A 14,727-nucleotide genomic window follows, 5' to 3' on the forward strand; every position below is an offset into this window, starting at 1 on the left:
ACCACGTCTTGAAGTGTTACCATGTGGAAGTGATCCGACTTGATGAAGAGATTCAGCGTTCTGAGGTCTAATATAGGTCTTAACGTTTTGTCCTTCTTTGGAATTAGGAAATATAGTGAGTAGACACTTGTTCCTTTCTGATGGTTGGGTACTAACTCTATTGCTTGTTTTTGTAATAATGTTTGGACCTCTAGTTGTAATAGGTCTAAGTGTTGTTTGGACATATTGTGTGCCCTTGGGGGCACATCTGGTGGGAAATTTGTGAATTCTATGCAATAACCATGTTGGATAATGGCTAGGACCCATGAGTCCGTAGTTATGTGTGTCCAGTTTTGGTAGTATGCGGTAAGTCTCCCCCCCACTGGTGTTAAGTGTTGGGGTTTTGTGACATTGAAGTCACTGTTTTGTTTGACTTGTTTTAGGTGTTTGGAACTTTCCCCTTCCACTTGGGAATTGTCCACCTCTATATGAGCCACGAAACCCTCCTCTTTGGTATTATCCCTGATAGGTGGGTCTGGTTTGCGAGGTGGAAGGCTCTGGTGTTTGTATTCGAAACCCCCCTCTAAATTGTGACTTTCTAAATGTGCCTCTGCTCTGTGGGGAGTAGAGCGCGGCCATGGCTTTGGCCGTTTCTGTGTCCTTCTTTAATTTTTCAATTGCTGTCTCCACTTCCGGGCCAAACAATTGTTCTTGGTTAAAAGGCATGTTTAACACTGCTTGTTGGATTTCTGGTTTGAATCCAGAGCTTAGTAACCATGCATGCCTGAGAATGGTTACGGCAGTGTTGACTGTTCGTGCTGCTGTGTCTGCCGAGTCTAATGGGGACCTTATTTGGTTGTTGGATATTGCTTGTCCTTCTTCCACAACCTGTTGGGCACGTTTCTGGTGTTCTTTGGGCAAGTGCTGTATAATGTGTTGCATCTCATCCCAGTGTGCCCTGTCTTAGCGAGCCAGTAGGGCTTGTGAGTTTGCGATCCGCCATTGATTGGCTGCTTGTGCTGCCACTCGTTTGCCCGCTGCATCAAACTTCCTACTCTCTATGTCAGGTGGTGGAGCGTCTCCTGACGATTGAGAGTTTGCCCTCTTTCTTGCTGCTCCTACAACCACCGAGTCTGGTGTAAGTTGCTGTGTTATAAACACAGGGTCCGTTGGGGAAGGTTTGTATTTTTTCTCCACCCTAGGCATGATAGCCCTTCCTTTAACTGGCTCTCGGAATACCTGTTTTGAGTGCTTGAGCATGCCCGGGAGCATTGGCAGACTCTGGTAGGAAGTGTGGGTGGATGCCAAGGTGTTGAACAGGAAATCATCCTCTATTGGCTCTGAATGCATTGCTACTTTGTGGAACGTAGCTGCCCTTGATAATACCTGCATATATGCAGTACTGTCCTCTGGAGGGGACGGCCTTGTTGGGTAACAATCTGGGCTGTTGTCTGATACTGGTGCATCATATAAGTCCCATGCATCCGGATCATCCTGTGTCATCCCTGTATGCGTAGGTGATTGCATTGGAGGTGTTCTTACTGGGGACAGCTGTGGTGAGTGTAGTGGGGAAGGTTGTGGAGAAAACCTTGGTGGTGAGGTTTTATCTCTGGGCACCTTCGCCTTCGGCTGCATTTCTGACTCATGAAATGCCAGCTTTCGTCTGGTTTTGATTGGAGGAAGAGTTTGTATTTTTCCAGTCTCTTTCTGGATATGCAACCTCCTTTGTGTATGGTCTGGTTCCCCCATACTTATTTCCTGCTCAAATCTGTGTTTTTCATGCAGTTGACTGGAAAGTCCTTGCTCTTCTGTGTAAGAGCTTCTTTGCGGCTCCGAAGCTGCTTTTTTCGGTACCGATGCTTCCGATAAAGTCTTTTTCGGTTCCGACGTTACTTTTCTCACCTTGGGTGAGTCAAACTCTCGGTGTCGAGATTGTTTGGTGCCTGAATCTCAAACGGAGTCGGATGTCTTCGGCAATTCTTTGGCCTTTTTCAGTGCCGATATTTGGTCACCTTCTTTTCGATGGGTTAAGCCATGGCCTGCTGGTGGTGGCATCCCCTTGGCCTTAACGATCTTTGTGTGAGTTTTGGATGGGGCAGTTTTACTCACTGTTTTCTGCATAGTCGTGGGTCGCTCACTTTCGGATTCATCAGAGTCCGTCCCCTGGATGGAAATTCTTTCCTCCTCTTCGACGTTGAGTTGTTCTCTCGGTGTCGACGCCATTTGTAGTCTTCTCGCTCTTCGATCACGTAGGGTCTTTTTTGATCGAAACGCCCGACAGGCCTCACAAGTATCCTCCCTGTGTTCTCGTGATAAACACAGATTACAGACCAAGTGTTGGTCTGTATAAGGATACTTCGAGTGGCACTTCGGACAGAAGCGGAAGGGGATCCGGTCCATTAGTTTCGGCGATGGATGCGGTCGGGCCGACCAGGCCCCACTGAAGAGCGGAAGCCCTGAAGTGCTGCTGGAGCGCCTTTACTATCGGTGTCGATACGCTAACACTAAACCGGTACCGAGCGCGAACAATACCGTTGAATTTTCGATATTTAGCTAACTTTCCCGATTCGAAATACAGAGCGAAGAGGAACACGTCCGAACCCGATGGCGGAAAGAAAACAATCTAAGATGGAGTCGATGCCCATGCGCAATGGAGCCGAAAGGGAGGAGTCCCTCGGTCTCGTGACTCGAAAAGACTTCTTCGAAGAAAAACAACTTGTAACGCTCCGAGCCCAACACTAGATAGCAGGATAATGCACAGCATGTGTATCTGCAGCTACACATGCCACCGAACATATATATATTCATGTACCTCCTACAGCGTGTGCTAAAGTAAGCCTTCTATACAGACTTACAATTATAACATGTAGTTCAGGCTATCAATTAACTACCTTGTGCTTTATGGGGACACTGTCTGGGTTTAACAGAGAAGCTAGATTATGTACCTTACACCATTAACAATGGAGTAAAAGAAAACTGTTCTCTCTGTACCAAAGCTAAACAGTTGGTTTTCCACTGTAGTGGAGTTAAGACAACTCTTAAAAAACATTTCTGGAGATGTAAGTGTAGTGAGCTGTGTTCTGGTTGTAGTACCCCTCACTTTTGTGCCTGATGTTAGTATGTTTTGGACTGTAGTGCACTGAGATCCTGCTAATAGGGTCCCCAGGGCCAGTGCTCTCTCCCCTAAATTTGGTTGCTAGTAAACTTTTTACACCCACAATTGGTATACTGGTGCATCATGTAAGTGTCTAATACATGGTACTTAGGTAGGGCAATGGTACACCAGGGGTTTCCCAGCCCCCATGGGCTACAGCATGTATTGTGCCACCCATGGTAGCCCATGCAAACTGTGTCTGCAAGACTGTCACTGCAGTCTGCGTGAAATGGTGCATGCACCCTTTCATTACCAAACCTCCCACTGCACTTAGACATTATAAGTCACACCTCTGGTATGCCCTTAAGCCCAAGGGCAGGGCATACGTCTCTAATTATAAGGGTACTCCTGCATGAGCGGGGAGCCCCTACAGACCCCAGCCAATTCCTGGACTCTAAGAGCGGGGAAGCCATTTTAGGGTATGTAATGGACACTGGTCAACACGAGTGGTGTAACTACATAATGGCTTCTCCGAATCTAGGCATGTTTGGTATCAAGCATGTTGGAATCATGCAATTAACCGATTCCAGTGATAGTTGCATGATACCATGTACTGTGGGGGGTCCCTAGGGGATCCCCCACTTCTGCCTGTGCAGCTTGTCAGGGTTCAGCTGGTAGCCCATGCTGCTGCTGACCCCAGACACGGTTCTAATCTCCCGCAGTTGAGCCAGGCTCATGCCGGAGGAGCAGAACAAAGGATTTCCTGCAAGGAAGAGTTGTGACCACCTCTCCCTGTGTATTAGGTGTCTAAGGGCTGAGGTGGGGAGAGCTTCTGAGTGCCACCAGACTGCTTTGAAAGGCACATCTGGTGCTCTCCTTGCATAATCCAATTTGAACCAGTTCAGGAACCCCTGGTTCCTGCTCTTGTGCAAAACTACACAAAGGACAGGGGAGTGACCACCACCTGCCCAGCCCCTTCCCTAAGGAGGTGCACAGAGCTCTGCCAGGTTGCCACTTGATTCTGCCATCTTGAAAATAAGATGTGCATAGGCCCCTGGGAGCAACAGACTGGTTAGGCCAGGTAGATGATGTCCACTACTACTTGAGCAATGGAGAAGCACAAGGCTAGTGTGTCCCTTCTGGAGAAGCACAGGAAATTTGGCCTTTTGTGGGGCCACTTGTGCTGTATGTTTTGGTGATGCATAAAGCTGGTCCTTTTGCTTTATGATTTCACAGATTGATGTAGAACAGCACTCGAGTCCCTTGGAAAGCGAAGGGTGAACTTTACCCTGAAAGTAACAGGGTAAAGCTCTTAATCACCAGATTTGCAAACAATTTTCTAAGTACAACCTACTAAGCACAGCCATAATTAATGGAGAAGTCAGGTGTCGCATAGTTGGTCTATTTTCTGAATAAAGTACAAACATGCATTTGAGAAAAAATATCATGGCGTAACTGTGGTGTGGAACATCATATACAATTAATTTCTTGTCATACCGCCTCATCCAAGGGTTCGCCAGCTTCATAGCACCAGTCCATCTTTCTCAAATGCCACCCACCGTCACCTGCAGAAATGTAACAAAGAACACAATGAGGGAAATACTAGACAGAGAATGTCGGAAGACCAAGACAATAACAGCAAAAACAGAATGGACAAAGGTGGCAACCGATTAAGGCAGATCAGCCAAGAGGACAATACCTGCAGGTCACAGAATGAGGGATGATGAAGAAAGCTAAACATGAAAGGAAAAGGCAATCACATAACACTGACAGGGAGGTAGATTAAAAAGGAATGATGTCTTGAGTACAAAGGTGACAACTTAAGCATGAACTGAAGACGTTAACAAGAGAAGAAGGGGATAATTGACACCTGCAGATATAATAGGTGCAAGGTGTCAAAAACAGAACATAGATGGGACTCCTGAACAACTGGATGGCACAGAAACATGGCAACAGAAAACAGAATTTACAAGACAGGCAGCAAAATATGAACAAAGAACAAAAGAAAGCTGGCAAATGAGGATAACTGATGGTAGGTTGTCGGGGGAAGACACACACGCAAGACAAACACATCCATACATCCATCCAACCCTCAAAAACATGCAACAATTAATGAGAAATATACACTTTTCAAACACGGTGAGGCAGAAACCCAGCTAATATGACACTTATTAGATAGCACCTTGTGTACTTCATTAGGTTGGTTCTCTATGCTTGACGATTTCTGCTCATGTCACTAAAAGCCAGGATAAGGTACCATACACAATTCACCAGAATTCAGAAAGAAAACCAAATAGATACGAGCTAGACCCTCCACTACCTCCGTCCCAAACACTGTGAGAGCAACTGAGACTAACCTGATAATCCAGCCTTTGCCAGCATCATTTGCAGACACTAGAAGTAAGCATAAACAAATAATCAGTAAAGATGAGGACAGACAGACAGATTAAGGGTACGTATGAGTTGGGAGCTGCATAGCTGAGAGTCAGTGTGGCATGTAACCAAACAAGAGTGTACACATCTGGGAGATTCATGCACTTGTTATCCCTCAAATATGATCACTGGAACTCATTTGATGCCTTGAGATTTCTGATACGATGACCAACAAACAGGAGATGAGGAGTGGTGCAAGAACAACCCCCACAATATGCTTACAGTATTGCCTGACATATTTAAAGGATGGAGCGGCAAAGAGCTTCTAAAGGAAAAAAAAAGCTCACTATGAAGACTCTGAGTGGTCTTGCTTTGCTGACAAAGTAATGTTCAAGGTAGCACCAACTTTGAATTAGGACATATCTGAGTCTTTGTTTACAGCCATATATAATTGAAAGTTGGAGTTTATCAGTGGAAAACTTCCTTGATTTTAGGAGTAAATAGTGTTCATAAAGTGCTCAAACAATGCAAAAATCTCAGGGAATTGTACATTTGGTTATTAAAGCTCAAGAAGCAAATAATGGTCATCAACCAGATGAATCCACCAAAAGGGTACCCTAATCTTAAAAATCTTTTATCAGATTCAGTCACATGTCCGCTGTCATTCTTACTATTTCAGCATCTCCCCTTTTTTACTTACAATATTCACACCTTCTGCAGTTACAATTGAGCAACAGAGAAGCACTAGGTACCAAGACGATATGTAATCACCAGTAAAAAACATAATAACCAGAGCTGCTACTATGTACTGATAGTATTCTCTAATAAGATTCTGGTCTAAAAAACAATATATTTCTTGAATTATTAACCAGAGCATCTGAAGATTTGCTTCCCTCTGCTCTCAAGGAATAATATTTACTATTACTAGAGGTAAGAAGACTATGCTGTTTTTATTGTGGCTTTTACTACTTTGAATGAATAATATGAGAACGTACCATGACAGCATAGTGTGATGTTTTACATGTTTGGAGGTCTGTGTGCATGGGGTGGATACACAAGTACAATAAGAGAACCAGTACTTAAGTAAGTGTTTGAAATGACAAATCACTTTTGCTTAAAGGTGCTATTTTTCATTATGCAATGTTGTCACTTTTTTTACTGCAGATAAAAACAGAGCAAAACAATCAATCCAGATGCTGGATTATTGAAGGGACAATAATCGTTTTTGGACAACAGATTTGACAACATAGGGATCCACCCAGTCCTGAAACTGCTAAAAACCAGAAATGGCTTTACATTAAAATGCAAAAACTGCAGATATTATACTGCGTAGATTTCCTTATGGCCTACTCTAGGGCATTAGTGTTTTTGGTCTTGTTATAGGAAGATAGGAATATATGTATATTTAACTGACCCCTCCGGTGTCAAATTTCCCGCAACCTCCACAAGTACGAAAATACGGACATAGAAGCTCGCCTAGGACAAATGCTCCCTGGACTAGGAGCAGACTCGATGATAAAGCATGCCACATAATGTGGGTGAGAGTCCAACATCCTACTAGGAAAAGACATCCCATAACAATTTTTACTTTAGAGAAATTCTAATAGAATTGAAGCTGATAAAATAGTCTGAAAACTGGGGGGGTTTGGTGGCTTCATCTGAATTGTTGGGGATACACCCTTGATCTGTCCTTCATAAATCGTATGCACCACCTTTAAGTTAATATTGTAACAGATGACCAAGTTTGAACAGATGGGAATACTGGGGTTCATAGTTACAGTTAGAGAAAAAAGAAGGAAAGGGGGCTTGCTACACTTTCATTATACTTTATTAATGAAAGGATACCTATTGTGTTCCTTTTAGGGCAGTAGGAAAACAAATTGACAGTGAAAAAGAACGGGAATACAGTACATTTCAACTGGAAATATTCACTAAATTGCACTGAGACCTACGGTTTATCTCCTTTAAGACTTAATGACTTTTGCTGAACAGCGGAGGTACAAAATGGGTTTAGTGTATAGGGTTCAACAGCAAAGGAATACAGAGCATTTGATCCTTGATGGCTCAAGGGACTGGCATAGTTATTCAGATCCTCTGACCTCTAGAAATGGATGGCTCAGAAGCCTGGCAAGGTCAAGACGCACTGAATCAAAGCCTTGATCTTTTGAAATGTTCAGTCTTGAAGGATATACATGTTTACCTCTGTCACAGATATCGTCTCCTCCACCAGGATCTCTAGCTCGGGCCCCTCCTGCACATCACTTCCCATGACAAAATACAGGAAAAGCTACAAAAATAAACAATAACATTTACAACTGCAATCTCCTAAATCGTACATCAGTGGAACACACAACTTTACATAAAGTATAGGAAGAGAGCAAGAAAACCAGTGGCTCATCATTTCATCATGTTAAATTTTCAGGTAACGAACAGTCCAGAGGTAATAGAATGTAACCAAATAAGAAAATAAGTAAAACCACAGAAAAGAGGGATAATGAAGAAGGAGGCACCGCATCACAACAAGAATAGTGGCCAACTATGGTCTAGTGACAATCAGCTGTGCAACTCTGAACTAAATTGGAGAGGTTTTGTATGCCATATGTTGGGTGAAAAGCCTAGGTCAAACTAGACACACACACACACACACTACAGAATGGACTGTAGATGGCAGACCTTAGCCAAACTAACAGAGATAAAAAAAAATAAAAAACTGGTTCACTCCCAAGCAGACTAAAGGGCATTACAGTACTTGAGGCATACATCACAGGAAATCACTGTGTATCGTGCAAGAGAGGGGTTACATGCTTGATATGAGAAAATTGTCTTTAAGCATCTTAAGTCCTGTGTTCTATACATGAAGTGCACTTCCCAGTTAGCTGCAAAGGAAACTTTATATCTAAGACTTTCCTGTAGCCTACACAAAGTTACAGACATAAAAGCCATCAGGAATGGGTGCAAACACTTAAATATCCTCATGTAAAAAAACAAAATGGGTGAGAGTAGTGGCTACTTAAGCACACATGGATCACAATAGCATGTCACCTAGAGACACTGCAATGCTTTCAGACTAAGTCAAAAGACTCCTCAAAAACTGGGTCATACAATGCTACCCTTACCAAGCCAGTACAATGTTTCCCGAACTAAGCCATCACAATGCTGCAAAAATGAAGCTGGCCTGGTGCTGCTGCCTAACCCAAGTTGATACAATGCCACACGACCCAAGCCAGCATAATGCAGCCTGAACTAAGCTGGTAAAAAGCTGCCAGAATCAAGCCCACACAACGCTGCCTGATCCAAGCCAGCACAACTGCCTGCAACTAGACCTTTTCCCCAGGAAAGTTACTACATGCCTACTATAAAGCTGCTGCAATTCCCCCAAATAAAACCACTGTAATGCCCCGTTTTCTCTAGACCAAGCAGTTAAAAGCCCTAGATCCAGCTTAAACAATTCCTGACCAAGCCACTGCAATGTCTTCACACTAAGCCACTAGAATGCCCCCACACTAAGTCACTACAATGCCTCCAGAACAAGCCAGTGTGATGCGATGCTACCAGAACAAGCTACTACAAAGGCCTAGGAGCAAGTCACTACAACAGCCTAGGACAAGAATAAAAACAGTGCAATACCAAAAGACAGTCAAGGTTTTTATTCCAATAGCAAAGTATGCTTCCTCTTGCTAGACCTCTCAGCTGCCTTTGACACAGTTTCCCATTCCTTCCTCATAAGCACCCTGGAGTCTCAAATGGTATTAACCTGAAATGATCTTCACTGGTTCCCCTCCTACTCATCCAACTAGCACCAGTTTGATCACATGGCTACCTCCAGGACACAAAAGATCTCTATAACCTGTGGAGACTCCAGGGTTCCATGCATACTGTCTCCTTCAACATTTACATGGAGCCACTTTGCTCTCTATTTTCAGATAACAGCATCAAGATTCACCAATATGTCAATGATGCACACCTCTACCTGAAAATCCCCTCCTCTTCAGACATTCAACACTTCAAATACTGCTTGAACATCATCCAGACTTGAAAGTCCAGCAACTGTCTGAACCTCAACCCAACCAAGACAGAATTCCTGGAATTTGTGAAGTCACTCAGGTTCTCCCTGGACACCAACCTCACCCTTAAAGAATATATTGCCACTAAAACAAAGACCGCCTGGTACCAGTCTCTCTTCTAAAGAAAGTCACAATGTTTCTTCTTGAAATTGACTTCAGAACTGCTTTTCAAACCCTCATTCTCTTTCATCTGGATGGTGTTAATGCCCTACTACATGGCATCCCAGACTCCACGCTGCCAACCCTTAGGCATCCTATACTCTGCAGCACATATACATACATACAAGTATGAAGTACACCATCTCAATAACATCACCAGCAACAAAAGCCAACATATTTATGTTAAAAAGTCAGAGGACATCTACCAAATAATTGCTGTGCGGTAGGTGACCACAAACATGCAGATGAAAAGAAAATAGAGGCTTTAAGGTGCCAGTAAGCAGTAATGATGGTAAGACCGGATCTGTACTCTTTCTCTTATTTACCAGGCTCGGTTACTAAGACAGATACAAGGACACGAAAGGTGCACACCAACTCCACTGTGCACTCAGAACAGTATGCACTGACATCTCAGTTATAATAAACTCACATGACATTCTCATGACACTACTAATGGCATTAAATAAGGCCTTACAACCTCCCTATATCTTTCATTATTGAATACCTCTCACTACTCCCGAGCACAGGTTAGCCACCTCAGTTCAGTGCATTGTAAATTACTTCACTGATTGAGCAGAGGTTGCAGGCAACCAGCTGTGAAAGTACTCCTCAACACGTAATGTTCTTATCCAGCTCACCTGGGTGGAGGATGGAGCTTGTCCCACACACAGTCCCAAGGAGCTTCTCATTCTCACATGAGCCTCCTCCACTGTTAAACAGTCTCCCACTAGAAGGGGGAAACACAACAATGTAAGAAATTCTGTACGGGCATTAGGACAGTAAGGTTTCTACCAGCAGTGCATCTCTAGGACTCCATGTGCTTGGGGTGAGCCAAAGACGGGATTTAATTGATAGTACAAGATGTGATTAGGACTTTGTACAGTAATCTGGCATAAAGCAAAAGGGATACAAAGTAATATCTAGGAGTGAGTGTCTCACACAACTGGTACATGAACCTACACCTCAGATCTCTATTACTGGATACAGAACATGTCACTTCTAGAGATGGATGGCTCAGAGAACTGGAACAGTACATGCTGAGAGGATGGCCCTAGGTATACAGTCTAACATTTCCGCTACTAGATGCCTCCAAGGATCATAAACCCTTGTGCTGCTACAGCTGGATGCATTAGGGGACTGACACAAGCTTGCACAGCATTCCATCTATGGTACTGATGAACTCTGACTTCTAACACAGGGTTAAGTGCCTTTTCAGCTCTAGAATGAATGATATTGACCTCATAAATTACAGGACTAAAAGTATGGCGAGACAAAAGGGACAAATATATGAAGTCATTTGTGTAATGTCGTTGGGAGATGCTAAAAAATCAAGACGACATAACTCAATCCCACTGCAGTAATATGGTGCAACGCCCTTTGTAAATAATTAGAATCATTAAAAGTTACAATAACAAAAAATAAAATTGGTTTGCTCCTGAAACCTCTAATCTCTGATCAAACAAATCAGGATAAAGAGCTGCCATCCTAAAAGTATTTGACTATTTATCATAGTTATACAAGAACCATTTAGACAATAGGATTCTTCTTACCTGGAGGGAGAAATTTGCCATTTTTGTCAATGGGTCTAAGGCAGATGTCACTTGCTGAAAAAGAGAAAAAGGAGTAGATATGATCTAACAAATCCTTTAATTAGAAACAATGCAACCGCCACCAAGTTGGAGCCCCTCCCTAATTGTTTTTCTAGCCTCCTTTAAGAAATGTTCTCCCTCCCTTTGGCTCCACAATTGCCTCATTCTTTAGTCTTCATTGTGTCATTCTACATAAACCTCTTGAATTGAAATAGCAAATATAGGAGGCTTCATCATATACAATGTCTGCACAGATGATAAGGAGCAGAACCAATGGCCTAGATCTGACAGGTCAGCCAAGGACAAGAGACATTAACAGCAGAAAGAGAGGTAGGAAACTAAGAGTCGACATAGGATGAGATCTTGCATTAGCTGCAGGAAACAGCCCTTTGAAGCACAGAGAAAATAAGCTTTGGGAAGCACAGACATAGGACAAGCTACAGATACTGGCTACAGAACAAGGGCAATGGGAGACAACAAAGACAATGGGTATAACACAAGTAAGAGCAACAACAAGAGCACTTGGGGATGCTGCACATGAAATACATTACCATCACCAATCTCGTCCTCTACGTGCAGGTCCTGAATGGCTTTTATTTTAATATCTGACATCATCTAGGAGTTGAAGTATGTTGTGTTAGTGAAGGAAGTGGATGCATTCTTTTTGCAGATCACATTGTTAGCATGTATTGCCTTTAAACCCCTTGGGAAAACATTTGGAACATCATCTTAATCTGGTGAAGTTAGTGCCAGTAAACCTTCCATCCCTTTTTGAGGGCACTGAGCTAGTACTTGCTGGTAACACCATTATAACATGCAATGTAATGTTGTCTAGGTGTAGAAGTAAATCTTTCCCAGTACCTTCCATGGAGCCATAGTCTTAGGGATCCATTCCCAGAGTTAGTGGCAGAATCTTAGGGAACGTAATGTACAGATTACAACCTGATTACTTCAGTGATTCCTGTGCTCCTAGTCCTTGAGCCTCTCTTCCTTCAGACTCTTCCTTTAGACTTGTGACTTTCTCCAAAGCAGGGTAGAAACCTAAAGCACCTCACAGCCAAGTAAAAAATCTTGGGTAGCGAAATAGCATGTATGTTGTCTTTGGTGCCAAGGTCTTCTCCCAAAAGACAAGCTTCTCCTCAAACATTTCTAAACATTAGTATAATGCACCCAGACTGAGCCGAGGGGAGTTGGTGGGGTGGATGTTGTCTGGAGGAAAGGAGCAGGAGCACAAGAGTTACAACAGTGAAAAATGTATTCCAATGTCTTATCCCTATCAAATATAACCAGAAGTAGCAACCAATCCTCAGCAATATCATTTAAGTGTATTTATTAGGTTGCCTGCCACACTCAGTATCACTTCTACTACAGAAATTATGCAGCATTGTCCAACTGGTTTCTTTACCCATAACATCTGGTAGAATGCCACTTCTGTTCACTTAAAAAAAAAAAATCTCTAAATAGAGAAGCACTTAAAAATGCAAGAAGTAAGGAAACGGTGAAAAGAGGTCCTTAAAACCAGTTTTTTAGGTCTGGCTTGACAGTGCAGCTATAATCAAGAAGTAAGAGAACTTTCTGGGAGAGAGGTTTAGGCTTCACTCTTTTGGTGGTTACCACGAGTACAGGATTTCACAGAGCTGAAGTTGTGTGCTTCCACTGAAAACAGTGCTTGTACCCAACAATGTTTTGGAATTCTATGCGAGTGTCCACGCCCCATTTACAACACTCAAATGCAAGCCAATGCAGTTGGCACCTTTTGATTCTAAAGCCCTTGCTGACAATAAACAATTCACTCACAGACAGGAAAGAAAATGGAAGAAAAAAAAAACCCTGAGCACCTCTAGATAATGACGGCCTTCCATGAAACAAAAAGACACCTCATCACAAAAGCTAAAGCAAAGTACTATACAATCAGTCAATGAAACCACCAACAGAAGCAGAATGCTTTCCGAGAAAATAAAGCACTGCATCAGTCCCCTGCCGGGCCCACCTACTCCTCACTCATAGAAAAGTGCAATGCTACCAATTCACTTCTTCATTGGACAAAATACAGAAGATCTGTCAGCACATCATGATACCAAGCCTGCTTCACCTCTCACACCAACCCCTTCCCGAAGAAACCTATAATGGTCAATCTTCAAACTCCTCTCTCTCCCAGTCCTAGATGACATACTCAAGTCCATCAAAGCAACTTCTGTAAGAGGATGTCTTATCATCCTTCATCAAAGCTCTTTCTGGGGATCCTCTCTTATCCCCACTTACCTCTGACAATGCCTCCCTCTTTCTAGGCATCCTCCTGGAAGTTCTTAAGTCTGGCCATATCCTCCATCTGCTAAAGAAACCTACATTGTACCCTGATGACCTTGCCAGCTACCAGTCCACCACTCACCTACCATTCACCAGTAAGATCAGTGATAAATCAGGCTATGTTCAGCTCCAAGCTCACATCAGTGCTAACCATCTTCTGAACGACTACCAATCTGCCTACAGATCACACCGCAGCACGTATGATAGATGATGCTTCATGCCCACAGGTGAAGATGACCCCTGCCTCCAGATATTGCTGAACCTCTCAACTACCTTCAATACAGTTGGTCATCCCGCCCTCACAAGATTGTGTCATGAATGGGATTCATCAGCAATGGTTCTCCTTTTTCATTCCTATCGACACCAGTTTGTTCACATGGGCACCTCTAGATCACAAACGATCCCTCTCACATGGAGTCTCCCAGGGTTCCCTACTGTCTCCCGTCATCTTTATTCTTTACATGAAGCCACTTGGAAGACATGCAACTCTACTTGAAAGACTCCTCTGCTTCAGACATCCAATGCCTGAAACACTGTTTACACATCATCCAGACCTGGATTTCTAGCATGTAACTGAAGCTCAAACCAACCAAGACAGAATTAATGTTATTAGCCAAGAACAATAAGCAAGCTGCAGTACAAACCTATATTAATGACATGAACCTTGACAGTTTGGAATCCCTAATCTCACCAAATGCCACATCACTTTGATTCACCCTAGACACAAACCTCTCTCTCAAGGAAAACATTGCCAAAAAAGTAAAGATGTCCTGGTATCAGCTTTTTCTCATACATTAAGTCAAACCATTTCAGAACTGCTTTTCAAACCCATTTACTCTTGCACACATTATGTGATCAGGCAAAAAACAGCCTGAAGAAATAAGATTGCATCAGTTACATCCTGATGACACTCAACTGCCTCACCTTGACGGCCTGCACCAACTTCAAAAACCAGCTTCATCATTTACAAAGCCATCACAACCAGCACCCTTGCTCATCTTGCAGGCAAGCTCACCCTGGTGGTTCTCGGAACACCGGCAGCTAGGACACCATCACACTGCAGAATAAGAAGTGCAAAAAACTCAAACAAATAAGACAGCAGGCCTTTTTCCTCTATGAACCCAGTATCTGGAACAACATTCCTGTAGCCATCAGAAAACCC

General features: G+C 43.1%; 1 protein-coding gene across 2 annotated transcripts in view; it reads right to left on the minus strand.

Moving 5' to 3' along the window:
- Positions 1-14,727, minus strand: part of USP40 (ubiquitin specific peptidase 40) — a 570,914-nt gene that overhangs the window by 248,048 nt on the left and 308,139 nt on the right. For both annotated transcript variants that reach the window (XM_069225530.1, XM_069225531.1), the window contains 6 exons: positions 11,810-11,873; positions 11,220-11,273; positions 10,308-10,396; positions 7,647-7,733; positions 5,431-5,467; positions 4,571-4,638 (listed from right to left, as the gene is read on the minus strand). In XM_069225530.1, the coding sequence (XP_069081631.1) occupies positions 4,571-4,638; positions 5,431-5,467; positions 7,647-7,733; positions 10,308-10,396; positions 11,220-11,273; positions 11,810-11,873 (399 nt within the window). The remainder of the gene's footprint in view (positions 1-4,570; positions 4,639-5,430; positions 5,468-7,646; positions 7,734-10,307; positions 10,397-11,219; positions 11,274-11,809; positions 11,874-14,727) is intronic.

This window comes from Pleurodeles waltl, chromosome 3_1, assembly GCF_031143425.1.
Source record: "Pleurodeles waltl isolate 20211129_DDA chromosome 3_1, aPleWal1.hap1.20221129, whole genome shotgun sequence".
NCBI lineage: Eukaryota > Metazoa > Chordata > Amphibia > Caudata > Salamandridae > Pleurodeles > Pleurodeles waltl.